The 27,138-nt window shown below is 50.8% G+C and overlaps 2 protein-coding genes across 2 annotated transcripts; both read right to left on the reverse strand.

Annotated features, from left to right (window-relative positions):
• Window positions 1-332: 332 nt before the first annotated feature.
• MRPL58 (mitochondrial ribosomal protein L58) lies at window positions 333-2,757 on the reverse strand. Its single transcript, XM_059828305.1, has 6 exons — window positions 2,596-2,757; window positions 2,206-2,239; window positions 1,865-1,924; window positions 1,140-1,222; window positions 873-1,042; window positions 333-575 (listed from the first exon to the last, which is right to left on the reverse strand). Exons 1-6 carry the CDS (start codon window positions 2,755-2,757, stop codon window positions 491-493), a joined length of 594 nt encoding a protein of 197 aa, XP_059684288.1. The 3' UTR covers window positions 333-490.
• A 5,213-nt stretch (window positions 2,758-7,970) lies between these two features.
• CDR2L (cerebellar degeneration related protein 2 like) lies at window positions 7,971-26,176 on the reverse strand. Its single transcript, XM_059828275.1, has 5 exons — window positions 26,098-26,176; window positions 13,299-13,411; window positions 11,843-11,991; window positions 10,702-10,866; window positions 7,971-8,856 (listed from the first exon to the last, which is right to left on the reverse strand). The coding sequence occupies exons 1-5, from the start codon at window positions 26,174-26,176 to the stop codon at window positions 7,971-7,973; spliced, it is 1,392 nt and encodes a 463-aa protein (XP_059684258.1).
• Window positions 26,177-27,138: the final 962 nt, after the last annotated feature.

The following is a 27,138-nucleotide window of genomic DNA, read 5'->3' on the forward strand; positions in this document are numbered from 1 at the left end:
CCTGTGCGTACAGGGTGGTTTCTTTCTCTTAGCGCTAACAGAGAGCAACTGCCTCCTGCCAAATTCCTGCCGTGGCTTTAGGTTAATTTAACGAAATTACCTGTACTTTTTTGGTTAGGAAAAAAAAAATCAACTAAAATGGAAGGAAAATGCTTGAAATGGTGAATACTCTTTATTTGCTACTTAGATATGCAGTTAGACTGCTTTTACTCTTCCCTTTCTTTCCCCCAAATCTACTGCTGCTGATATGTTCAGCAGCAGAAGGTGCTCTCAGAGGGCAGCGGGCTGGATGAAGGGGACAAAGAATAAAAAACCGTAGCTGACAAAAAAAAAAGCATATCATTAGGTTCAAAAGAAGATGTTAAATATTTTTATTTACATTTTTAGACTAGTTTTATTCAATCCAGCTCATGAGTTTAGCATTATCTACAGCTGCCAATGCCATTTCTTGAAAAAGATGCTATGCCAAGGACTTCGATCTCCGCTGTTCTCAGTCAAAGTCTGCCTTCCTGCTTTGTTTTATATTTGAGTGTATCTTCTTCTGTCGTAGTCGTTCACGGTTCATTTTTTCCACCCTAAAACAAAATGAAAAGATCCTTCAGTGTACAAAGAAAACATTTAAATATTCAACTTCGAGCACAGTTATAATGTAGACTCGATGTGCTGACAAATGTCCACAGACAGAAAAAACAGTCCCTGTTCTTGGGATGCTACCCAGGAAAGCAGTTAAGATCTAATGGAGCAGTGATTTTATTTTAAGAAAAGGAAATCCAAATGAGTATGAAGAAGATTGTTTAAAGAGGCTACAAACTAAATCACGCAACACAATAATCTGAATCCATCTCAAATAAAGGCCATTTCAATAAAGATACCTCTCTATGAGTTTCTGTGTAGTCTCCTTAGACACCACCTTGGGCTTCTCTGTCGCCTCCGTGACCATGGTTCTGATTTTTTCTAAACAAATCGCCAGATTCCTCATTTGGTAGCGACTCTCTTCAGAGTTGACAATCAGCTCACCAGCTCGGTTTATCTTATTCCTGTGCTAAAGAGGGGAAAACGTGATGTGATCACTAAACCTCGTTAGACTTGTCACGTTCTGTCTGAAATTTAACCCGTGGCTGGAAGGGGAGGGTAGTTACCATGGATGCCATTTTTTGCCTTGCAGCTTCTGGGATCCAGTCTGCTGACGCCAGGTGGAACCGAACTTCTGCCTTGGTATTCACTGGGAGGAAAAACAGGGTCTTTTTTGAACGTACTGGCTCGCCTTCCTGAGTTTTATGAGAGAATTCAGTCTGTTCACTGCCAGCTTTGAACATAGGATGATTCCAGTATTAATTCCTGAAAGATCGCTATTTTTCTCGTGCCACATTTTTACATACCACTCCACAAGACAAACTTTAAATTAGAGTTTGTCATGCCATTTCCCTTTCTAGACACTACAAGATATATTGCTATTGCCAGTCACCAACTACCTTATTTTTAATGGCAATAGCACAACAGGAAGGATTTTTAGTTTATGTCAATTAAGCTGCGAATTTATTGCACCGGGAAGTTTCCGAATCCAGTTGGCTTGTTGTACGTTTGATCAATGAAAACGGATCAGACAGAAGCGGTGTTTGGTGTGATGCGTGTAGCAGCGACGATCCCGGTAAGAGCGTTTCTTGGAGAATCCAGTATGGTGCCACTGGGTCTCGAGCATTGTGAAGACTTAGAAGTTGTGTGAAAACATAGGGTAACGATAATGAAAAATTAGCATCAGACAGGGCAAAGATGCTCTTTAATTTCAAGCTCCCCATATTTCACCGCAAAGTATAAAAAAGCAACTTAAAGATTAGGACTTTTTCCTTGAAAGTCTCTTCCTCACCTTTATTAACGTGCTGCCCGCCAGGGCCGCTGCTCCGGCAGTAGGAGACGGTCAGGCGAGCTGGAAGAGAGGAGCAGCAGCGTGCTGACCCGGAAAGGCGTGCTGACCCGGAGAGGCGTCCCCAGCCGGTTCTGCGCTGGGCAGCAGGGAACGGGGACGATCCAGGCTGCAGCACGCAGGCCTGACGGACGCCTGTGACCCGGTGGTGGTCCCACTCCGGGTTTAGCTCTGTGCACCGAGCGCGGACTCCGTAGCCCGGACCTAACCCACCTCCGGGCGCTTAACCCGGGACAGCCCCAGCCAAGCACCGGGGCCCAGGTGCGGTTCGGGGGGACACTCACCCAGGGGGATGTCGAGGGCGGCCGGCTGCGTCTCCTCCTGGAAAACACCACGGGGCGGCCGCGTTAGGCGCTGGGGCGAGGCCGGGGGGAGCCAGGGCCGCTCCGCCGCTGCTCCGGGCTCGGCCCCGGGGGGACAGACCCGTCCCGGGGGCCTGGGGCTGCCCCGGCCTGGGCCCGGCCCCGCCCCTTCCTCTAACCCCGCCCCTTCCGCTAAACCCCGCCCACCTACACTAGCAAACCCTATTGTACTAACCCCGCCCACTGGTGATGGCACCGCCCCTTTGAGAAACCCCGCCCACCCACTCTATGTCACTCAAGCGCTAAGGCCCGCCCCACGCTAACCCCCGCCCCTCGCTCGTCTTCTTTCCCCACCCCCCCCGCCCCACTCACCGGAGCGCTGGCGGCGGCGTCGCCGTCCTGCCGCGGCGGGTACAGCTTGTCCAGGCTGTAGGCGCTCCGGTATTCGGTCCCGGCGGCGGCCCGCTGCGAGAACCGGGCGGCGAGAAGCCCCGGCCGCGGCCAGCACAGGCCCCGCAGCGTGTGCGCCGCCATCTTGGCTCCCGCGGTGCACTTCCGCCAAGGCGTCCCCACGGAAACGGCGGCCGCGCGCCGCGTTCCGGGGTGGGGCCTACGCGGGCAGCGGTTGGGGGGGGCTGTGGGGGCCGGGGGAGTTGTGATAGATGGGGTGTGTGGGGTGTACGTGTGGTGTGGGGGGGTGTGTGATGTCCGTGAGGTCTGGGGTGGTGTGTACGGGGGGTCTGGGGGGAACGGGGGGGGGGTATAGGAGGTGGGGGGGTCTGTGGGGTGCTGGGGGGGGTCTGTGGGGTGCTGAGCGGGGGCTGTGGGGTGCTGAGCGGGGGCTGTGGGGCGTCTGGGGGGTGCATGGGGTCTGTGGGCGCCCATGCACGCCCCGCTGTGGGAGGTGGAGGGGTGGCCGGGCACAGGGATGCCGGGGCGGGGTGGCCGTGTGGTGCCCCGGTGTGAGCGGTGGCGGGGCCCGGTGTGTGGGGTGCGGGAGGCCCCGCCGCCGGTGCCTGGGGCTGCTTTGGGCAGGTCGGTTCCAGCCCCTCACGGCGCAGGCAGCGGTGGGGGACAGCGTGCTCCCCCCTGCACCCCGCGCCTTCGCGAGCGGCGGCGGGGCGTGAAAGTGAAAACACGCCCAGCATTTATTTACTGTCTAATTTTTGCACCTGGGATGCTTCAGCTTTCAGATTTTCATCTGCTCAAGAGTGCGAAAAAGCTTTTTATACATACGTGTATACATATATTTTTAATGAAGATGATACAGCAGCACATACACGTTTCCAGGTCTGTAAGAGAGACACTGAGGTGGAGGGGGGTCGCAGTGGAGTGAAGAACTTGTGGAATCCCTCAGCTCTTGCTCCTGTTGGAGCTGTCACGTTGGCCTGACAAGCAGGGTGTGCGTTCGGGAGGGGCAGGGATTGCTATTTCTGGCAGCAGGAAAATGCGCAGGAAGGGATGGGGCTGTCATTAACTCTGGTGTTTTGACAGGAGCTGACGATCTTCTGTTTAAAATTGTGGGTGAAGATAAAATGGGTGTTCTGAAGCTGATATAAAGGCAGCATGCAACTGAGGATCTGAACTGGGTCCCACCTAGATAATCAGTGCAAAATCAGGAAACTCGGTCCTCTGGAAAGGAGCAAGACCTGAATGTTGATGGTCGGTCTGCCCTGACTGGCGTTGAGCAGCGCTCGGGGGTCAAGGAGGGCTCTGCGCTTTGTTTTAATTGAGTCTCTGTGTTCTGGGGTTCTTTTGCTCTGCTTCTCCTGTCCAAACTCAGCTGAAAACGGAATGCTTTAAGGAAAAAAACCAGAACTGTTAGAGACAAACCATGCCATCTGGTGACCTTAATTTCTAACAGGGAACAGGTAAACGTTTGTGATTTGTAGCCAGAGGGATGGGTAAAATATCCAAAGCAGGATGACTCATTTTACCAACTATTGTGCTGGTAACACACGCCAAGGTCAGTGTCATTGTACGGTGCACAGAGGGACTGGGAAAGGAGCTTGAAGGTCACGCAATCGAAGCCAGACCCATCAAAAAGGACATTTCTCTGGTTTTGCTTCTTTCCCACTCTACGTTGGCTGATGCAGACATCCAAAGAGCCTTGGCAAAAAGCAGAATGATCTCTGCTTGGATGGTTGGAAACAGCTCTCCCTGGCAGGCAGGGCTTGGGGTCACTTTGGTGTGACCCAAGAAGAGCCAAGCCTTTGACATCTAGGCTGGAGATATGAATTGCCTCAATACTGATGGTGGCTTAGAAAGCAAGCTCACCCCATTTGGTGGTGGTGGTCACTGGTGAGCAGGAGCTGTGAGGAGCCATCCCTGAAACGTGATGCAAAAGCTGATGTGTCCAAGGAGCCGGTCGCTCCTTGTGTGAGTGAGGGCACAAGCCTTTAAGGTAGGAGCAAGTCGGGACTTTAAGGGACCTTCCAGAAGGTCTCAGCTCATGTAAGAGAGGGAAAACTGCTGAATCAGGAAATCTTCTTCTCTGTGAGAGTTCAAGCTCTGTAAACACCTTGAATTTGTGCTTCAAGTGGTCCATCCTTATTTCTAATGATGGGTGCTTTTCTGAAGGGTTACTCAAACTGGTGGTAAAGTAAGAAGCCAGACTAGATCTGATGGAAATGCACTTGTCTAAATGTCATCTTTCAAATTCAGCATAAAACTGAATTCTTGACAAGCTGTGCCCTTACTGATCTTAGTGGTGTGAGCTGAATAGGGTCACTGATTTTGCCAAATTCTGAAAATACTCATTATTTCCTATTACATTGTACTTTTTCTCATCCATTTTAATTGCATGCAGTATTTTTCTTTCTGTCCTGAATCATGGGGGTGTGCTGTTAAATAGCTGCTGCTCTCTATTAGACCAGTTTCTGTGCTGAGCAGTGTGGTTGTTTAATACTCTCTTCTTACCTCTTAATGGAGTTGTGTAGTTTTCCTTGGTGTTTTCAATGCAATTTGAAAAGTTTAGATAAAAGGTGGGATAAAAGGGCAGAAGATGCTTATCTTTTCCTCCTTTGATTGCTGAAATCCTCACTTAAGAAAAAAATCAAGTGACTCTGACTCACACAGTCATCAGGACGTATATATATGGCCACTAATATTTTTGGATGTAGAAAAAATGCCTTCAGCGCTTTGCTGAACAAACTGCTGATAGACGGCAGCTGTTCCTTTGTTAAGCCAAATACTAATATCGTGTTACTTACATCAGTCATTTTTGGATGTGTGGTTTTCAAGAAAGACCAAAACAAAAATAGCATTTGAATTGCAAGCTTAGAAATTGTACAGTTTTACAGAGACTTCGGAGCTGACAAAAGAAGGGGTTCTATTGTGTGGCAAATGTTAGTAGTCCAAGTGCATAAAATGTATGTTATATAAATAATGCAGTAGTATAGTTCGGCATATTCTCTCTGCTTTCTGCAAAGGAGCCTGAAGCATTTTCTTGACCCAAATTGTACATGAAAATCCAAGAAGTAACTCTTCTGCTGTTCTTAAAAGTAAGAAGAGCTGTAAAGAAAGTCTCAGCTTTGAGAATGCTGGTGTTTCTTTTTATCCAAGAAGAGAATAAAGCATTTAAAAATATATTTAGTCTGCTGTACACTTAACTGTGATGCTGATTCACCCAGGATTCTTTGAAATGGAAAGTCAAGGCGACCCTCTTCCCACACCTCTGCAGTAACCAGATGACTGCAAGAGTAAGCACTGGCTGACTTAAACCAGCATTGCTTCAGATATCCCCTGCTACAAATGTTGAAGTAATAGGGTGGTGAATGCTCTGAGAAAATCAACAAGGATGCTTTTGTTGCTGTTGTTGTTCATTTTTATTTATTTTATTTTATTAGACAACTGCTTTCCATTATAAATAAATAAGGCATGAAGGTTCTCCATACTGTTACAGAGCTGGTAGCCACAGTCGTGCGTATGGCTCCTAATGTTTCTCAAGTGTGGGGCCATAGGGCACCTGAAAATGCAGAGCATGGAAGAGCGGAGCGTTTGGTGGTGGGTAGTTTGAGGAGGAGACCTCTGGGGTGGGTATGGTTTGGGCATCGCACTCCTGCCGACTTACCTCCGTGGTACTCAGCTTAACGAAAGAGGGTATTTGGGGGGTGTGTGTGTGTATTTTTGCATTAATTCCATGGTAAGTGAAAGAAAGGTAGCTCCTCATAATGTCAAGGCCCTAGACTTGGAGGATAATTACATTTTAACAGTCTTCCCCCTCCAAAGCCAGATTCTCATTTATTTATCTCAATGTTGCAAAAATCTGAACTATTTCCCCAAGATTTTGGGATGTAAGCTGGTGAAAATAGAATCCAAATCTGGCCTGAAGTTAGTCTCCAGGCCCGTACAGAATAGGTAGCTTACACTGAACTGCTCGTCTCTTGTGGCTCAATGCTCAGGGTGTTGCCTAAGCTGTAATGAAATGCTGCTTCTCTGCCTAAAACAGGTGTCTGACCATACAAGGTCAACATCTAGTTAATGAAAAATGGAAACTGGTGATTCCTGAGACTGCAGTGGCCTTTTGGCTGTGTGTTTGCATGTCTGTGGAAGCAAAAGTGAGGAGATTTCAGTGCTGGAAAGTGAACAGGAACATGAGAGGTGACAACCTTTGGAGACAGTATCTCAGCCAAGACAGATCATTTTCAGCAGAAAACTGAAATCTGCCCTCTCGACTGGGGAGATGTTCAGAGCAAATGTGTGGGGCAATGCGTGACCAGCGCTACTGCCAGGGCCAGAGCTCCTGACGCCATACGAGTATGATGCTTTATCCTTCTGCTTGCATGCAAGTCACTGGTAGTCAGTTTTGCAAGCCCATGCAAGCTGTGTTTAAGGAGTTTGCTACAATGGGGCAATGGCAACCTCTTGAAGAGCACAGCACAGAGGGATGGTACCCAGACCATGAGATGAAAGCATGTCTCTGATACTGTAATAGCACTTCTTGTCTAGCTTATGGAAAGCCCTGGTCGTTAAGTTCCTACCAGGCACAGTGCTTCACGTGGGCTAAAATACTGGGGCAGATTTAAAGTGAGGAAATCCCATATGCCTACTAAGTCTGGAGAGTATGGACTGAAATACTAAGCGACGCTGACGAAGACAGAACAATCAGTTTTATGGTTCTCTTCAAGTTTTTCCAGTTGCAATGAGTTTGCATTGTAAAGAGCTGAAAAACCTGACTGGTAAGAGAATGGCTTAAATAGCAAGAACGTACTGCCCTTTGGGGAAGGGGAAGGCATAGATGGAAGTCCCTCGGGTACAAGCGTAGGTTCTTAGCCATAAAACCAAAGTGAAGGGTTGGGCTGGTGTGCTGCAACAGCCCCTGAAGTTCTGATGGCTTTTTGTTTTACTTCGAAACACTGTGCTCCAGCTGTGGCAGGATGCTGGAGGACATCCAGGCTTTTGCTTGCAGATAATCGGGCTGTAAGACAAGCTGAAAAGGGTGGAGGAAGTGATCAGTTTTCTTTTTTTGTGGTGTGGTTTACGTTGCTGTTGTGGTGTCTGGCAGCGGCAGCAACTCATGCAGAGATCCGTCATACAGTGTCTGAAATCCTCTAACTACAATGTACAATTGTTCCAACAAGTTGTCCAGAGCCCAAGCTTAAAAAAGTGAGTTGAGCCTCTGTGACATTTTCTTTCTTGTAGACCTCTCGAACCTTCAAAGCAGTGGGGCCACGTGGCGTTTCCTGGGGCTGAAGAGAAGATTTGGCTGTTGCGATTGCACGTGGGAGTTTGCAGAGAGGCAGGACTCATTTGCTGCTCTTGTTTTTCACCTTTGTGGCATTGATGTCTGCTTTTGTTTTCTGGATGCGGGAGAAGATCTCCTTAAAAAGAGCCTTGTACTCGGGCTGGCTCTGCTCCAGCCGCTTGTCCACCGCCTCCACGTGTTTGCTAATGGTCTTCTCCATGGTTTTCCGCTCTTCCAACTCATGTCCCTCTCCCCGGAAGTCTCTGAAGGAGCTGTCGCGAGAGATGGGCCGGGACGTTTGGACCCCTGTGTGGCGCACACTGTCCTTGTGCTGCCGGCATTTGCTCAGGAGCTCTTCGTACTTCTCCAGCAAGGCGTGATACTGCTCGTCCACTTCCCTCAGGATGGACATGCCCCGTTTGCGCACGTTGTTAGCGTGCAGCGTGTAATTGCCTTCGTGCCGGCTCACGGCATCCTTGGTCACGATGGCATTGAGGGCTGTGTCACTGCAGCTTTTCCGGACAGGGTGATTTGGGGAAGGCGTCATTGATGGCCCATGACTTTTCCCTCCCTCCTCCTCAGAGAGGTCGATGTAGTCTGCTTCTGGGGCGTTATTCAGTGGCTCGAGGAGGGCCTCAGACAAGTTGTCTTCTCTGCTGAGCAGATACTTCTTGACTTGTTTCATCTGTTGTAGCTCTAGGAGCTCTGCTTCCAGTTCCTTGATGCGCAGTTTGCAGTTCTCCATCTCGCACACCCGCTGCTCGAGGTCTGAGTACTCCTGAATAACGGAGGTGTACTCTCGCTCAACCCTCTCCTTCCGCTGCTTCTCCTGGTTGACTTGGGACCTCAGGGAGTTCACCATGGCTTGGAGACGCTCATTTTCCCTCTCCAGTGGCTTCTGGTTGAACTCTGTGGAAGAGCTGTGGACCTGGAACGTGTCCTCATACCTGAAAGAGAAGAAAGACCCTTGAGAGAGTCTGATCAAGTGGCAGTCCATGAGGCGCTCAGGTTGTGTCTTATCGTCATGTAAGTAGTTCCACTGATGCCCAGAAAGGAGGTAACCTGAGCTCGTGGAGAGAGATACGCCTGCTCCCGTGTGCCAGGAGACCACAAGGAGTGGCTGTGGCTCTTTTGGACACAGCGACCAGGCTCTGTCTAAGAGAACCTGCAGTCTTATTTGATAGCAGTGATGAAACACAGGAGGGAAATGAAACCCTAAAAGGTAAAAGACTTATCCGGTTAATGGACAAACCACCAACGTTGCCATGAAGCAAGGATGAATGTTCAAGTGCTACCAGTTCAAAAGCTGAAAGTAGAGTTTGAGTAGGCTTTGAGTTTTTTCTGCTGGAGTTCATCAACTAATCACTGCACCTGCCAGCAACCCCAAACCCCACCCAACCGAAAACCAGAAGCGCAGGCTCTGCTGTCCTGTGTCTGAGAGGTCCTCCAGAGAGAGTGGAAGAATATTTATGCAGCAAGGGAGGCAGAAAGAGGCTTCCGACAGTTACCCCTTCTTCATTGCTCACTGCCTGGGAAGCGATAACACGCACTTCCCCCTTCCCTCACGTTGCTGTCGGGAAATCAGATTATTCTTCTCAATGAAGTGCCCATGGCATCCTATCTGGTTAGAACAGATTGGAAACAAGCAAGCGCCGTGGCTTCCCCTGGGAGGCATGACTAGTGGCGGGGGGTATTGAACAGATTTCCAAGTTACTGAAGGGCAGCCTGACTTTCAGAGCCAACTGCAGAGCTGCAAGCCAAACTGAGGTCCCGAGGCACTGGGGGGAGAGTGGGGTTGGGGGACTGGGGGGAAAAGAATCACAGAGACATTAAGTGGATTTTGCTGGGGGTTAGGTTATGCTGTCATAACATCCCCGTTGCTGCTGCAGGAAAAGTGTCTTTTGTTCATATCCTCTGGCAGGGGATGCTTTCAGTAACAAAGTTTATTGATTGCTTATCTATTTAAAGAAGCCTCTATTATGGACAAAGCTGAGCAAGAAATGCTCTCACGAGGTCAGTGAATTAACACAGTGGCTGAGTTTTAAGGAGGATCAAGTGTGCAATAGTGCTGAAGGTGTTTGTACAGCACTTGGCAGCATGTGGTGTATCTTGGTGTGTGACTGGTGCTCCTGGGGGGTACTGGGGTCATACAGGACAAAACGCACCATCTCAACTGGTTTCAGTGAGCCAGAGATGCTGGTCCTGTGCTGGGAGGCAGCTGCAAAGGGAAAATGGGCTGTGCTGGTTCGGGAAGGGAAGCTGCACAGGCAGCTTGAGGTAAGGGTCCTCTTCACATGATGTGTTGCTGGGTGGGCTGTACTGGGAGAGGCTGGTTTGAGCTATACACAGCTCAAGCAATACGTCCTGTCTGATGGGTGTTCCTGCACAGCTCCCTGCCAATGTGCCAGGAGAGTCCCAGCCCCTTCAGGCAACGCCTGTCCCCGGCAGCCTGGCCCAGTGCAGCTGCGTGAGGTATCCAGATCCTCCTGGGTGGCTATTCTTGTACTCTGAAAACGAGTTTATGTCTCCCCATTCGAGGCATTGCTGATGCTGGGATCATAGAGGTTCTGCTTTGCCACTGCCACATGCTTAGGTGGGCAGGTAGGAGAGAGGGAGGTCCTCCCTTCACCTCCAGCATTGAATTTCAGGCTCTGATGCAGACCCTAGATCTCTGTGGGGGTCTGTGTGGGTTTTTGTGTACCCCCAGAGGTGCTAACCCACCGCATCCCCTGTTCATGGCAGAGGAGGTGGGGGAGAAGGTTGGAGGGGTTGCTAAAGGCAAGGCTCAGTACCTGGGGCTGGAGCACAGCTCCTTAAGGCAGGGGAAGGTGTGGATGGTTCGGCGCCGCTCCCTTTTCTCCCGCCGAATGCGAAGCTGCTCCAAGCTCCGCATCTCCTCCACCTGCTTCTGCAGCTCTTCCACTTGGTTCTGCAGCCCCTCGATCGTTTCCGTTAAGCTGCAGAGAGAGGAGGGAGCATGGATGAGGAGTCAGGCACTACAGGTCTTTGAAAGGTGGTTTTTTCCCTATAGAGAAAGTCAGTCCAGGGAAGGTGCTTCCAGTTTCTAGCATGTGCCCTGGGAGCCTGACAGCACTTGCTTTTCATGGCAGTGGTTGTTCTTTCTCTGTGTGGTTGTTCTTGAATGGGGGTGTTTGTAGAAAAGGTTAGGGGATTGAAGCAGCAGCAAGGGATCGTACTAATTTGAGACCCTCTGTCCTCCAGTCAGTTGGCTAAAACAGTCACCTCTGGGACATAAGCACTATCCTGGAATATCTCTGCACTAAAAGCAAGCAGGTGAGCTATTTACTCTCTTCCTCTTGTTTCTCTTGTAGAGATAAACACAGAGAGACCGGGCAGAGATTTAGTTTTGTTCTGGCTGTGAATGCAGTTTATAAAACTCTCTGCTCTGAAACTCCCTTTCTGCACAATCGTTTGCAAAAGATGCTGCATTGCAAGGACATACGTTAGTCTGTTGTTTCCAGGGATGACCTTGATCGTGGGCCTGTTTTAGGAAAGAAAAAGTTATTGACAAACTAGTGTTTCAGCATGGACTAGCCAGGGTTTTGCTAAATGCTGGATCTGTGCCTAGTGTGCCTGCTGGGCTGCATGCTGGGGACCTCCCTGATACGATTATGTGCCTCTTCTTCAAGGGAACGCATCTGAGGAGGTGGAGGAGGAGGAGAGGCTGCTGTGCCTCTCTCCTGGCAGCTACAGGCACTCTATCCAGCCCTCGTCCCAGGGGCGTCTGTGCTGTGGCTGACCTCTGCTAACCAGCATTGGTGCAATGAGCTCGTGTTGTAAATAGCTGCAAAACCTGACTGATAAGAGAATGGCTCAAATAGCAAAGACACACTGCGCTTTGGGGCAGGGGAAAGGTGAAATGATGGTCTTTTGGGTACAGCACCACTGCGGTGGGAGGAGGGGAGGCCGTACCACTGTATCTTCTGTTGGGATGTCTTGCTTTCCAGCACGAGCTTCTGGTTAGCCAGCTCCAGGTCCCGTGCTGTCAGGTCCAGCTGCTCGTAGACTTTTGCATGCTGTTCATTCATCTGCCGCAACATCTCTAGTTGCTTGGTCAGGTACTGCAAGAAAAAGCGAAACAGAAACGCTCGACATCCAAAATCCAGGTTGTTTCACAGGCAGAAATTCCTACAGCCTTTGCTTCCTCTGATAATGTGTTTTGAGGCTGATTTATCCTGTACCTGGTTAAACCCTTTTGCACAGGGGAAATATTCATACCCCTGCCTACTGTAAATACTTTGTGTCTAAAATAAGGTTGAACTTCCCCTGCCCTCTGTGAAGGCCACTAACCTCTGTCTCTCTCTATTCAGCTGCTTTTTTATTCCCAGTACCCAAAGAAAGTTGATATCCCTGGGACTGTGCCCCTTCACCAAAGTTGACTGAAATTGGCCAGTTGGTTAATGGATCATCTGACAGATCGATTGCAGAAGCTGCATTTCCTTGGGAATTCAGGCTGAAACTCTGAGTCCGTGAAATGTGAGGAGACTCGTGGTTTCTGCGTGTTCAAAGACCCCTTTCTGTGAGTCTGTCATTGCAAGATTTTTATCCTGGGACAGGGGCACCTACCCAAGAGCTTACCCTCAGCTGGGACCAGATCGCAAATCCATGATGGACATGCTCCTGAAGGGCTGCTGGGGGGCACGGCTAAATCCGTGCACCAGTTCCTCGGACATCTGCTGTCAGATCCCCGCAGCCATCACGTGCTGCTTTTGTGAACTCGCAGCCCTCCCCTGCCCTGCGTCTTTTTAAATCAGGGGGGTTCCGATCTTTTTTAATTCACAGATCCCTAGAAGTTTTCCAGTGGATGAAAACCCTCCCGGCACAGCAGGTTTAATCCTCTAAGTTCAGTTCTGTGGGCTCTTAGAAACACTGCCCTGACCCCAAAGGATGCTTGAAACAGTGGTTTAGATTGCAGCTCTTGGAGAAAGAGCTATTTTATGCCTCTAACAAAGGGGGCTGTGTTACGGGGGTGCCGAGGGGCCAGCTGGGAACAAACGTGATTATGAATAACTGGAATCAAGGAAAAGCAGCAGCAGAGCAAAAAGAAGCCAGTGTGAAGGCTGGCGGATGGGCAGGAAAGGCCAAACGTGCCCCAGATGCAACCTGGTGCCAAAATCTGGTGTGCACATCGGGGCGGGGGGGGCGGGGGGGATGAGAGAAGGGGGAAAATCCCAGTTAGTGTGGAAAAGGGTATCCTCTCCAGGGCTGGGATGGGCTTTAACTCCCGTCCCCGTGGCACATCTCTTCCTTTCCTCTGGCATCTGAGCTGTTGGCATTGGTGGAAGCGCCCCTTCCCCACCATCGCCCTTAAGTGACAGTGGTGGCCGAGCAGCTTCTGTCCCCACCCCTGGCCCGACTGTGTTCCTACCTCGATTTCCTGCACTTGTTCCTCGTTGGTGGCGTACATCTGCTGCAGTGAGTCCTCCAGCTCTTTGTTGCGCTCCAGCAACGTCTTCCCCAGCTCCGCGGCCAAATGCAAGTCTGAAAAGCAGATGGGACAAAGCTGCTGCAGTTCCCACGGCTCCGCGGGTGGATGCCGTGGGGTCCCCGAATGCCACCGCACCGACCACAGTGGCAAATTTTGGACGGCACTGGTGTTATTGGCAGGTTTTGATATGGATGCGTGCTTATGGGACATACAGGATTGGGCCTGTTTTGTCTTGCTGGGGTGCAGGAGCAAGGGGAGGCTGAGCTCAGGACATCTGCAGCTCCTCCGTGCAATGAGGATTTGGTGCCTGGCTGGCTGCATAACCCTTCTGCGCTGCACTACACACTGCGTAGCCAGGATCAGGCCCCAGGCTTGGCTGTGGCAGGCGCTCAGCACCTCCATCCCCTATCACCCAGACCTGTGGGGCTGAGAGGGGCTCAGCATCCGTCAGAATGGGAGCGAGGGTTGGTAAAGCCCTGTGGGGCTTTGGGGATGCTCTGTAAATTATATTATTATGTCTAATGAAGGGAGTGCCTTGCCTTCCCTGTCAGCCTCCATCCATCACCCGCTAATAGACTGACATGATTAATAAAACCACGTGTGGCCCGAGGGGGCTGGAAGCACCTCCTGCATCTGCCACCCGGGCAGTGCTGCGTCGGCCGGGTCTGCGGCTCTTTCCTTGGGGCGGCTCTGGGGTGAGGACAAACCGCTTTGTATTCACTCTCTGCCACCTCTAAATGCCCTTAGGAAGCTACTGAAATAGTTGGACTTTAGGAGAAGTGCAGGGAAAAATAGACGTTGACAGTGTAGTTGGCTTAAAATACTGGGTTTGCTGCCTCCTGGGTAAAGAAAAAGCCCCAGGACCCTCTGAGTCCTGTATTGGCCAAAACTTGAGCACCTCAGGTGATGCTGTTTGGGGGCCTGGGATGGCACAGCTAGCTTTGATAATACTCCTTGTTTTCACAGAAATTGGTTGTCTTCTTAAAGCCTGACCCCCTGTGATCATGTGGGTTCCTATTTTTTCTGGTGCTTTTAGAGGTGAGTTTCTTGCTCTTACAGTGACAGACTGAAAATCTGACCTTAAACCTTCAAAAAGGTAAGGAAACAGGTCCTGATGTGTGTTATTACTCTTTCTCTCTCCAGTATGGTTATCATGCAGTTTTAGGTAATTAAGGAATGACAATCCTGCAGTGTGTGAGGGGACCTTGGTCTCCTGCATTTTCTCAGCCCATTGTAATGCTTCTCTCTAGTCTGCAGCTCATGATGTGTTTTGCAAAAGCTCTGCGAGGGCTGAGAGCAGCTATAATTTCTTTCAGTGGTTAATTTGGCCACGCAGTTGATTAGGAAAGAGGGATACTTGGTCACTAAGATGAGAAGAAGGGGAACCAGGATACCTAGGGTGTATTCTGAGCCTGGGAAAATCACTGATCTCTCACACTTCAAATGGCACATCACAAAATGAGACTAACACTGACCTCTCGGACACGGTGCTTGCTGGGAGGAGTGCTGTCAGTGCTTGGAATAGGGCTTTCCTGATGGGTAATGCTGCACTGTGGGAAGTGCTGATATGTTATTAGTTTGGGTGATGGCTGTGTTTCTTTCCGTGCGGCTCCAGCGGTGCTGGAGGGCTGGCTCCCCAGCTGTCATCCAGCTAACATCTGCTCAGTGTGTCCTCGAATCTCCCCTTTACCATGGGAATGTGCTCTCCAGCTGTGGCCTGCATTGCAGCGTGTTATTCTAGGCTGTGACCTTTTTAATTATAATCCTCATCATTGCACAGTGACCTGGTCTGAGAGCTGCAATCCCACCTATCAGCGCAACCAAGATACTGGCACGTTTCCCCATGGACAGACCTCCTCCACCTATTTTTTTTTTTTTTCCCCAAGCACCGAATTTCCCCAGTTTCTCAAGTGCCCTTGGGAGACCGAGTGTTTGCTACACCAGCTGGGGATGGGGGAAACAGCCAGATGCCAGCAGAGATGGAGGACAATTTGTGTCTTTAAGCTGCTTGGAGCTGTATTTAATGGCACCACCACCTTGCCGGAGCTGGTGTCATTGTCATTGCTGGAGACTGGCACCTTGCAAATCGCATCCCTTGCAGCAAGCAGGGCCCTGGCGCAGGGATGGGTAGTGAGAGGGCCCTGTGCTGCGCTCCAGGTAATGAGTCAAGTGTGTCCCCGTCCCCGCGGATTACACCAGTGCTCTCCCACCATATGGCATCCAATTTAATCAGCTGGGGTTGAGTTAAGTGGATTAGGCAGTGCAAGATCCTGCATTGTAATTTAAAGGGCTCTGTCAGCAATAATTTAATGGGGGAAATGGGCAGCGTTTGGGGACGAGTGGGAAAGAAGAAAGAATGGGGTTGAGCTCTGAGGAGGAAATTGATTCTTGGTTTCCATTTTGAGCATAAAGGCCTGGGAGACTCCAGGCTTGAAGGACACGGGGGAGCTGGTTCTTTTAGTGTCTTTTAACTGCCTCAGCCGTCTTCACACGCTCACTCACTCTCTGTCTACCAGACAGTCAAAGCATCCTCCGTAATCCTGTCTCATCCGTTCCCCTCGTGCCTGAGTCCTCTTTCCCACCTGTTGGTCTCCCCCAGACTGGGGAGAGGGAGGGGATGCTGTGTGGAAGTGCTTTTTGTCATCTTTAGACCAGATCCCTCTAGATCTTTGCACTAATTGTGGCTCTGCGTGGGCTGGGGGAGCACGCAGCTCCTCTCCTTGGAGATCTCGGAAACCTGAGGCTGCATGTGAAGTTTCAGTAAGTTGTTTGGGGGGCAGAAGACCTATTTAGGAATTTGGGGATTTTTTTTCTGGGTTTCCCCACAATTTTTTGTATTCCTCTTTGCTTCTCTGCTGTCAGATCAGCCAGCCACTGTTGTACAACTTGCCCTAATTTAGCAGCTATGCTGATGCCTCCCTTCCCCCTCCCCTCTCTACGCAGAAGGAGGAATGAAGTGGTGGGGAGCGGTCGCAATGTGTGTCCGCTCCATGTGCCCGATCCCTCCGCAGCGCTGAAGGCAACGCTGTGAAACGGCCGACATTCAACGGAAAAACTGGGGGGGGGGGGGGGGCAGTGTTACCCAAATCCTATTTGGGAGAGGGCTGCAGAGTGCAGATGCAAACTGTCCTGGACAACACCAGCTCCGTACCCTCTGGCTCTCAGTACTGCAAGCACTGACGTGACCCTTCTAACTAACACCAGCTGAGGAGACACCCTGCATCCCCAAACAAAGAGCTGCGCCTACAGAACGAAGCGGAAGGAGGGACGGAGGCTGCGTTTCCCTGCAAGCTTCCGTGGGAAAGGCGCCTGAACAAGGAGGGAGGGGAAGAGAAGAGAGACCATATGGTGGGAAGGGAGCAGGAGTTGAATCCAGGCAGCACTTGGTACAGGGGAGCGTGGCCAGGCAGTATATCCAGGAGGCAGCTGTCCTGGAGCTGCAGAGATCATCATCAACCCAGTGATAATTCTGCTAGCTCCGTGTCACTAGGGAAACTTGAAAAAAAAAAAAAAAAATACTGATCCAAAAGCTGTAGCAGGTTGTCTTTGACTGAAAGAGGCTGAGGAACAAACTGCAGGGTACTCCCCCGCTGCAGCATCCCGTGGCAATGCTGGCTCAGGCAGATGTGCACTGCATGGGGCTGCTGCGGAGCTGGGCACTTCCCAGCTGCCCCAGCCTTCGCAGCAGCTTGCAATGAGGCTCAAAGAGGGTTTGGAGCCATTTCTGCCTTCCCAGCGCTGGCCTGCATCTGTTTGAGCAGAGCAGTCGTCGCCGAGCCCGCTCACTGAAGGGTTTTTTCCACCCAGCATCTCTTGGTTGTGGCTTCAGGGGAGTATAAGCCTGGTGTCGGGCAGGGGAGGTTTTGGCTCATCTCGGCACGACAATGATCCAGTAGCTATTCAGATGGTCCTCGTAAATACAGCTTTCTGGAGGAAGCCACCATCTGGAGCAGCTGCTTTGGGTTTTTCCCCATTGTCTCTCTTGCATTGAGGGATTCATGTGTTTAGGCTGTGAGAGAACGTGCCCACTACTCCGAGCGCAGGCGAGGGGTGCTGTGATTTGCTCCTCACCTTTAAATAGCCCAACCCTCTCCCCATCCTGCAAGACAGACAGGATTGTAGGGGGGTGTTAGAAGTTTTTTGGCTCATAGAGCTAAAAAGCAGGGGGTTATGGTGCATGTTTTTGCAGGTTCTTTTCAGCTAACCATCTATTAAGGAATTACTTGTGGTCCCTTCCTAAATGGCTGGGGCTGCAGATGGTGAATTCACCTGCTAAAGAGCAGGGAGGAGCAGCTAGCAGAGCTCTGGGTAGAGGTCTCTGGAGGAAGTTCAGGGTGCTTGTTAGCTGATGGATGGGGTAGGTTGAGAGTTAAGAACTGATGTTTAATGCTGTTGACGTTTAATTTAATTGCATTTGCTGTCTGCTCCATTACACACGGGTACTTAGAGTCAAGGGTAGGTGCAATTATTCCTTTCAAAATCTAAATAAATGATGCTATGCTGGCTTACCCCAGGGTAGGGTATACTTGCTGCTCATTTATTTTTCTTCTTAGTTGCACGGGATTGTGCCATCTGGGTATATTACAATGAAGATCAGCTTTTGTATATCACTTACTACTGCTCCATGACAGGTGACGGAGGCAATCTGTGTACTTAGCCCTTATAAGCTTTTGCAGTGGAATGTGCTGGGGTGCAGAGAAACAAGTGCCATCTGACAGCATCTTGCAAACAACCTGGAAAAGCGTTTTCAACATACCCATTCCAGAGATGACTGTTTTCCATGACCAGGCAGAGCTTTCAGAGAGCCACCAGTGTTACTGCTGAGGGGTGGATTCTCCATCCATTTTACGCTGCCATAACTCGGACGTTCCTACCCAATTCAGCTTTGCACTTGATGTTCTGTGTGTTTTTTGTGGGGACCTGCCATTTTGGTGTAATCAGGTGTATCGCAAAGGCAGGGTTTGTTTTGCAGAGCAGCCCAATGCAGCAAGGGGGAAAGGTGCCCCTGGCAGGGCTGGGTGAGTGCAGGCAAGGGCTGTGCACGAAGCCCCTGGCAGCACAGCCCCATCCTCCCTCTTCCCCTCCTTTTCAAACCGTGGCTGTAGCTGGGCTGAGCTGATGTTGGGCACATGGGCATTTCTGTTAGCCTAATGAGATTTGCTGGATTTCCTGCTTGCTTTTTTTTTCCCCCTTCCTTTTCTTTCCCTTTTCTTTCTCTTGCATAATCTGTTACGTACCCCTGGGCAAAGCCTTTGGCTCTATGAGCTTCCCTGGTAGGGGGGGAGCTCGGGTGGTGGCAGAGAGATGCGGTTTGCAGAAGGCAGAGGCAAGTACAGTACAACGAGAGCAGCTCCCTCTGTGCTGTCTCTAGTCCCCTGAGCAAAAGTGGCACCACCAAGGAGTGGAAAACCCTGGCAAGGGGCTCAGGGGTGCACTGTCTGTACCGTGCTGGAAGTCCTCCAGCCTTCTCAGCCCCTGCCGCTCCCTTTCTTGCCTGCTGTATCTTTCAGTCTTATTCAGCATTTCCTTTCTATCAGCTCTTCTTTTTTTATTCTTCTCAGATGCTCATCAGTCTTCTTTGATTTTAATTGACGCTCACCTTTTTCTTTCTGCTCTCTTATCATTCTGTGCCCAAAGGCCTCCCCTACATGTTAACATTTGAGACCTAGGATGGTTACCTCTGCTTATAAGCTGTATATGTCTATACAAACACATACACAGCAGTCCCATCCCCGTGCCCACAGCAATCAGTGTGCATTTTGCCAAGTTGTTAGAGCGTGATAACACAGAGTATGTTATTAGACCATGGTTGGGCCCCATCTGCATCTTTCCCTGCTGTTCTCTTATCTAAACAGCCTTGATGCCATGTTTGCCTTGTAGGCTAAAATGGTTTCAAAGAGCTCAGTGATTGGTTGCTCTGAGGCTCTGATAGTGCACCTGGATCAGAAAGCGTCCTAAATAAATACATACAAGTGGAGTTCTTGGGGAGAAGAAGCGAGGAAACAGGAGGGAGAAAGGCAGCCAGTGCTTTCCTGCGTGCTCCCCTCCTCCAGGCAGCAAAGCTCCAACTAATTAATTATGTTGGGATGCAGAGAGCCGTGAATAGAGGCTTTTACTCTTTCAAAGCTAAAGACACAGACATGTGGCTTGATGCCATGTGGGAATCTCATCTCACTGGTGTGTTTTGGGGGCAGGAGGTTGTAACTGACCCAGGATGGACAAGGAGAATGAGCACCAGGGAGACATTACATGTTGGCTTTTGCTGCTGCTGCACCACAGTACTGTGCATGTGCAGAGCCCTAAGCAAAGGCAACCTGCGAAGGACAGGTCAGTGTGCTCACGCAGCAGAGCACGGTGCCCACAGCAATGGGCTGCCACAACCATGTCAGCTCTTCAGCCTCGCTCATGCTCACACAACGTATTCTCCTCCTCTGAGCCATTGCCAGCCAACTTGGCTGCCCTTGCTTCCCTCTTGCAGGTGGGACCACCGATCCTGAGAGGTTTGGTCTCTTGGGGAGCAACCAAGTTCCAGCAAAACTGCTACTTGCAGCTGCGGCAACCCCCAAGACCACTGCCAGCACCACAGCTGCTGGTTACTCCTGTCTGCTGCTTTTCATGTGCCGGAGGCATGTAGGTACAGAGAAGATCCTTCTTCCACAGCCATGTGTTACAGCTAAATGCAGAAAACAGCCTGAACCTCTGCAGCAACACCAAAAACCTGCTCACCTCTTCTCTAGCAGTCCCTCTGCTTGGTTTTGAAGAAAAGCGTATCATCTTGCACGCTGCTGCCCCACTACTGCTCCCTTCCCATCCACTGCTGGGAAATGCTCTGAAGCCCTGTTCCTCCAGGTGCTAAGCTCACACACAGCTCGGCTGCCTTGTGCCTGGCCATCGGTACTGGCTGGAGATGCTGCCCATGTGGGAAGAGGTCCTGACCTCAGGTGAGTGATCGGTGCCATTTGTGGAGCTACGCAGGAAGAACACAGTGCTGTAGCCTTCCAGTCCGAGTTTGTAAGGAAAGGGAGTGATGAAATACTTGCTGTACTCTTGAGATGGTGTTATTTATGTCCATCACTAGTCCTGAGCAGGATGCAGGGCAAGGCTTCTTCCAGGAGCCCAACAGCAAAAACAGTGTCCCTGAAGCAGCTCTGCTGCAAAGACTGGTGCTCGGGGGGAGGTGTTGTGCTGCTCCTTGCTCTGCCTCCTCCTGCAGAGACCAGTGCTCAGCCACCACCTTGAGTGCCTTCCCAGGACTCGCCATTTGCTTGTGGGCCAAGAAAACTTGGAGGATGACATGATCATGTCCTAGCTCCAGCTGCCATCCGCATAATTGGAAGAGGTCAGCATGGACCTGGATGTTACACACTCAAAAGACTGAATTCTTCAGGGAGGAGACAAGTTAACTGAGCAGTGCCAGGGCAGCTGCACTGCACATGGGGTAAACTAGAGTGACTTCCCAGAAGGCTGCAGAGGAAGAGGCTGTTTAAACCATTTAAAGAACTATCACCTTTTGGAGAGAAGTTTTATAACTGTTTGTTAAATACACATGGAAAAAAAAATGAAGAACAACTCTAACATAAAATCACTTTAAAATTCCCAGCTGTGCAAAGACTGGCAGTTGTGTAACATCTGGTCTCATTCCTCCGGGGTATTTTGTATTGGAGATATTTTCCTAAATTCTTGGCCCACATATGTGTTTTTGAGCAGGTTAAGTAAAGCTTTAGAAGCCCTAATGATGCATTTGGTGTGCGCACACAGATGTATTAGTCGGGTGAGGTGGGAATATACCACTGTGCTGCTCTGGGAAAGGCCTTTTAGTAGAGGAGATGGAGTGTGTGCAGGAGCAAGCAAGCCGTGCGTTAGCCTGAGCGCTGGCACTGCTTTTAGCAGGAGTAGGATCGAACCGTGGTGCTGTCACAGCTCTAAGTGGTTCCTGACTGTCACACTGAGTCAGTGCATCCGCCCTGTCACCAGCCAGCGCTGCCTGGTACAGGAGAAATGAAAGAGGACTGGAAAATGCCAGGGTGGGGGGGACAGCCTCCACGTGCAGGGTGTTAGCGGCCGGTGCCTTGGCTCCCACTCCCTCGGGCTCAGGGCTGCCATGGGAGGAATGTCCTTCAGGACTCGGACCGTAAATCCTTCGCGCATGGCCTTGCCAAGGAGAAATGCCACTGTTAGCTGATTGTTTCAGGATGGGAGATATGGAAAACTCTGATTTCTTTTTTCTTTTCTCTTTTTTTCCCCTTTGCTTCTCCTTTCCTTTCTAGCAGTTCCTCTAATTCTGTTCCCTCCCACAGCTGGAATTATGTGCCTGGGGTTCAGCAGATGTAGAAAGGAGCTTCTGTGGGAGACTAGGAGGGGGACCTGGAAGTTGCTGTGTGGGACTCTCTTATGCCCTGTTTTCTTGCTGCCTTCACATAACAGGGGAAACTTTTATTCTAGGAAAATACATATATATATATAAAAAACACCCAAATATATATATACATATAAAACCCCCCCCAAATATATATATATATATATATATATTATATTTGGGGTTTTTTCCTCCCCAGGTTTTGAGGCTCTCATCCCTTCCTCAGACTAACCTGTCATCTTATTTCCTTGTCTCCTGTGACTTTTCTAGTCCCTCTTGTCATTGCCAAGCAGCTCAGCAATTCGTCACTGAAAACTTTCCACTTCCATAAGCTACCTGCTGTACTGCACTGCTAAATAAGTAAGTGGCTCAGCTACTACAGTCCTTCTGGCTTGCCGCTGGGGAGGAAGGACAGCGAGTTAACTGCTGCGCTCCTGGAGGACAGACAAGCTGCGTGGCTTGTCCCCTGAGCTGGACTGCTGGGATAACTTCATCATGAGGGGCAAAATTTGGGGTACCGCCTGCTCCCCAGTGCAGCGAATCCTTTGGGCAAGCCGATAGTGAATTGCAGCTCTAGCGACCACCCCACGTCGGCTGGGTGATGCAGAAAACAGGCAGGTATGGGTGCTAGCACTGATCCCCTGGGTTCGTCCCAACGTCAGGGGCTGATCAGCGGAGTGCTGGTGACCCTGTGTCTTTACACGGATGAGTTGGGAGTGGTGCAAGCTCAGCACCTTGTGTCATTTTCCTTCTTAGCGTGCAAGCAATCAGATGCTTGGCAGGAGGAGGAGGAATTAAAATAAGATACTTAAATCTGGAGACCTTTAGAGGTTACAGCCATAAAGTCCTAAGCCTGCATTGCAGATGGTTTGGCCCCAAAGTTTCTGTGGCTGCCCAGGAGGAGAGGCCTATCAGTCTTGCAGCGGCAATGAGATGATGTGCTGGTTCTTGTACTACCTCTGGTCCCACTGGCTAACTCAGAGTGGTACAAGGCCTTTTTATTTACACAGGAGGAATTGCCTCAGCACTTCGGCTGCATTTAGGCTCCAGAGACTGCAAAGGTGGCTTTGAGAGCCCTCCTCTTGGGCTGCACTCTGTGGTCTTTGGCTTAGACCTGAATGCTGGCAGGGGGATAGGGAGGCTGGGAAGATCAGGGGATGCAGCGGGGTGACTGCAAGGAGAACTCTTAGGAGATTGCTGCAGGGGAGATGAAGGCTGGAAGTGGCTGGCAGGGAGAGCTGCTGGGTCTGGTCTCTGCCTTGTTTGGATCCAGATGCAATTGAGTTGGCACGCAGCCCTTCTGAACACAAATGCTTCTGATGAACAGAAAAGGTGTCCCCACTTATCCCCAGCTCAGGCTCTCTAATTTTAGCTCATTCATTCTCTTGGGGTCTGGCTGCACGTACACCCTGTACACAGGGTATGATGCAACTGTAGCCACAGCATCAGTTCTCAATGGCTGGAAAAAGGTTCACTGTCACTGTATTTGGGTTTTAATGCTTAGAGGCACAGATTCCCCAGCCCATGGAAGGCGAGGCTGTGGCTGAACCAAAGCAGTGCTAACATCTATTCATGCTTGGGAAGTCCAGCAATAGGCAAAGCCACACTACCAAGCAATCAGAGCTCCATTTCCACAGCTTTTTTTAAACCAGAAAGCCTTCCCAGAGGCAACATCATAAGACTGAAACACCTCAGAGGACACCACTACTGTTTCCATGTCACTGCCAAGTCCTCTGGCTGGGATTTGAGTCTCTGCTCAATATGCTAAGGCATCTCGGTACAACAGTTTGAACCATGCAGGCTTCCAGCACGGTGGGAAACAGGGAAAGGAATCTGAAAGGCACCAGCCTCATTCGAACAAGGCTGGGAGGGCCTTGAGGCTGGGGACCAGATCTTCCTGCCTCCAAGGCAAGTGGTGGATGCAGTCAGTTGCTGTGGGCACTTCAGGGGGAAAAAAAAGAGCAATTGGCATTTATTTTCTTGAAAAAAGGAGTTATTTCAGTAAGCCAAAGCTCTGTGGAGGATGGGGAGGAAAGTAACAGGTGCTCGGAGTGGAGCTGGCGGCATGATTTCCTCTGTGGTGCTAAAATGGTTAATTAACATAATCATCACAGAGCTCCCAGTTAAGCCATCCGTTGCTTAGCAAACAGTTTTGGATGTAAATGTAATAAATATTTGATGATGCTGTGAAATGATGATAAAGGCCCAGCAACCAACTGGTTCACAGAAGAACCTTCTCCGCTCTCTTAGCTTAGGTTGCTTCTCATTTCTCCCACCCCTCGCTCCTAAGGAACAGTCTTTAAGCCTATGCTTTTGTCCTCCGCCTTCCTGGCGCTGCTGCCAGGCGTGGGCTTCTGTGCGACCCTGAGCCGCTGGCATGCCAATCCTCTTAGTAATGCCGGCCCGCGACCGCCTCGTAATCGTGCTACGCTGGACATCTTCCACTGTACTTCCACCCCCCATTTCCAAACCAACAGCTTCACGGCTGTGCCGTCACCAAAGACCTCCAGATGCTGCTACGGCTGTAATGCAAAGGTGCAGGGTATATGGACAAAGTCTAGCACCGTCCTTTATGATGCTTTGTGCACCATGCAAATTAATTATGGTTGTAATTACCCTGTAGGACCTTTCCAGTTGGCTGATTTTAGTTAAAGCCTTCCCCATCTCTCCTCCTGAGTTTGTGCAAGCCTGTGCCGCCCCCATTCATACAGGAGGCTGCAAACCCCACAGCTGGGCTTTGTTTTGGGTCTGTGTTTTCCTCCAGTCCTGTATGCACTCAAAGGTGGAGTCTGTCCCCAGCATCAATCCATCATCTGGAGGCAGTTATTCTACATTTACGCTGCTGGGACAGAGCTGGGAAGCTGGCCTGCAGCAAGAAGGTGTTTTTTATTGTTGTGAGCCAGTTGTACCATGCCAGTGCTGACTCATGAACCTGACACCAGGGACAGCGTTAGCCTAAAAAAAATCAATCGGTCCCATGTTTTTCGACACTCCCTATATTCACCCATAGTTCTGCTGTTCTTCAGCCTGCATCCTGCCCCTGGACCAGTGCCCAGGCCCCTTGTGAGCCATGGGAAGACGTCACTGAGAAATGTGAATTTCTGAGCATTCAAAGGCTGCACTGTTTATTCGGCTGATAGCTCCATCTCCGTGCTCTGCCCTGGCTTAATTGGCGTGTTGTGATTCAAAGAACAGGGCCCAGTATCCAGCTATTGATACTTCCTGTTAACTGAGAAATGGGGGTTAAAAACCAGCTGCAAAAATCCCTGGGGGGCTGGTTATCATTCCTTGCTGGGCCTCTGCCCTGCAGCTGAAGTTGTGTAAACTTTATATCATGACATAATGTCCTGGAGCGACGGTGGGCAGAGGCACTGCAGCTGGACCGCACGTCCCTGCTGACAGTCAGCTGGCTAAAGCAAATATATAACTACCGTACCTATAGTGCAACGCGTCGGAGGGGTACCGTATTTGGATAGGAATGATTTTCACTACACATTGACAAATCAGTTCAGTTCATTCCTGGGCCACTGGCCTGAAATGGGACTTCTGGTTATTTACTTACTGCGTGTTGACTCAAAATATTAAGATAAGCAAAAAAAAACCAAAAAAAACCCCAAACCAAAAGGAAGACCCAAATCAGCCACCAACTGTCCAGCCATAGGATAAACATTACGTAGAACTAGTGCAAACGGAGGTACAGTTACTTCAAAACAAACTATGCAAGTGAATGTTTATCCTCTAACAAGGCTATTTCTGCTGTTTGAAACTTGGCCTTGGTTTTTTTTCTGTGTGGTTTTTTTTTTTCTTCTCCTTCCCAGTTTCTCTTGCTTTTATGGCTGAGTGGAAAAATCTCCAGAAGTAATTAGGTGACTTAGGAGCTGAAGATCCCTTTGGATTTAGGCTTGGACAGCAAAGGCTTTTGAGAAACACTTTCAGCATCCTCATCTTAGCAACACATTATTTCCAATGCATTCATTTCTAACTCGTGTGCCTGCTAACTCCACCTGCAACTGCTCTGAGATGAAAGCAATGTCATGACTACCCATGTTTGATTCTGCCTGCAGCAAGTTTTCTGGGGAACCAGCTTCCCTGTGGATGTAACACACCAAATTTTTTACCGCCCTGGGGCTCAGGACCGATCTGGGCTCCCTGCCTCTATCCCTCGGGTTTAAACTTCCCACGGCCAGGACAGGGACTTGGAGCAGCGGAGTGGAGATTTCCACGGAGGTGCTGCTGCAGGACCAGGCGCTGGCTTTGCCAAGCAAATGTGTGTCTTGACTGGAGGTATCCCACCCTCCTGTACCCGGGATTTGCCCCCTTTTCTGCCCCCGCACCGCCCCGGCCCGCCAGCCCTGGCAGCTTGCGGGGTGCCCCCATCCTTACCCTGCTCCAGGTCCTGCTGGTCGTACCAGGGCTCCTCTTCCTCGCTCTGAAACTCCTCCATCCTGTCGGCGCTCAGCATTTAGCACCAGCGGCCCGGGGAGACGCGCAGCATCCGCCGAAGGGGACCCCGCCGCCGCCGAAAACGCGGAGCGGGGATGCGGGCGGGGATGCGGGCAGGGATGCGGCCTCGGTGCCCCGGCCGGGCCGGGAAGGTGGGGGTGGCACGACGTGGCACCCGGCGCCCCACCGCTGCCCCGGCTCTGCCTGCCCGGGGGGGCGGCTTGCTCCTGCCTCCAGGGCCGGGGGGATGAAGCGGGGACGTGGCGGCCGGGGCGGGGTGGGGGGGGCACGGCTTGCACGGGGCTGGGGGATGCACAAAGGAAGGAAGAGGGCCCGGCGCAGCCAGGCAGAGCCTCTCTCCGCAGCTCGGTGGAGACCTCTAGCATGGAAATGCTGCAAGGAAACGCGGCGAGAGGGAAGGGGGAGGCGAGGCGAGACCGGCCTCCTCCTCCTCCTCCTCTTCCTCCTCCTCCTCTCCGCCCAGCCCTGCCGCGGGACTGCAGGGAGCGGGGTTTGGGCTTGGCAAGGTGGGGGTGACCCGGGCTGCAAGGCGGGGTCCCCCCTGCTGGGATGCCTCCGGCTGGGTCCCTGCACCCCCGGGGAGCTCAGCCAGGAGCAGGGCTCGCTCCAGCGGCGGTTGGGATGCGGAGGGTGTCCTGGCCTTGCCATGGGCTTCTCGGTGACTTTGGGCAAGCTTTGGGACCCTTCAGCGGGGATGTCGGTGCCTTCTCTGCCTTGGTGGCTTTGGATGGGTTGTTCTTCAAGGTCGGGGTGTTTCTAAGCTCCCAACTGGGGCTGCGAAAGGGGAAACCCCCTACGAACAGCCCCATAGCATCACCTCAGCGTTGTGTCTTCCCTAGTGCTTCCTCTGACTCTATGTTCTCTCTGTTTTGCACCCTGATGAGAAATCAGTGCTTCTGATGCAGGCTTCTCTCTTATTTTTGAGGACAAACTCTCGTGTCTTTCTGAAGGGTGGAAGGA

This window comes from Gavia stellata, chromosome 22, assembly GCF_030936135.1.
Source record: "Gavia stellata isolate bGavSte3 chromosome 22, bGavSte3.hap2, whole genome shotgun sequence".
Classification (NCBI taxonomy): Eukaryota; Metazoa; Chordata; class Aves; order Gaviiformes; family Gaviidae; genus Gavia; species Gavia stellata.

Coding starts and splice junctions, on each gene's coding strand:
- MRPL58 (XM_059828305.1), bottom strand. CDS start 2,757: ATGGCGGCGCACACGCTGCGGGGCCTGTGCTGGCCGCGGCCGGGGCTT. Junction 2,240..2,595: donor ACGCCGCCGCCAGCGCTCCG/GTGAGTGGGGCG, acceptor GTTTTCCAGGAG/GAGACGCAGCCGGCCGCCCT. Junction 1,925..2,205: donor CGCCCTCGACATCCCCCTGG/GTGAGTGTCCCC, acceptor CCTCTCTTCCAG/CTCGCCTGACCGTCTCCTAC.
- CDR2L (XM_059828275.1), bottom strand. CDS start 26,176: ATGCTGAGCGCCGACAGGATGGAGGAGTTTCAGAGCGAGGAAGAGGAG. Junction 13,412..26,097: donor CCAGCAGGACCTGGAGCAGG/GTAAGGATGGGG, acceptor TCTGCTTTTCAG/ACTTGCATTTGGCCGCGGAG. Junction 11,992..13,298: donor AACAAGTGCAGGAAATCGAG/GTAGGAACACAG, acceptor TTTTTCTTGCAG/TACCTGACCAAGCAACTAGA.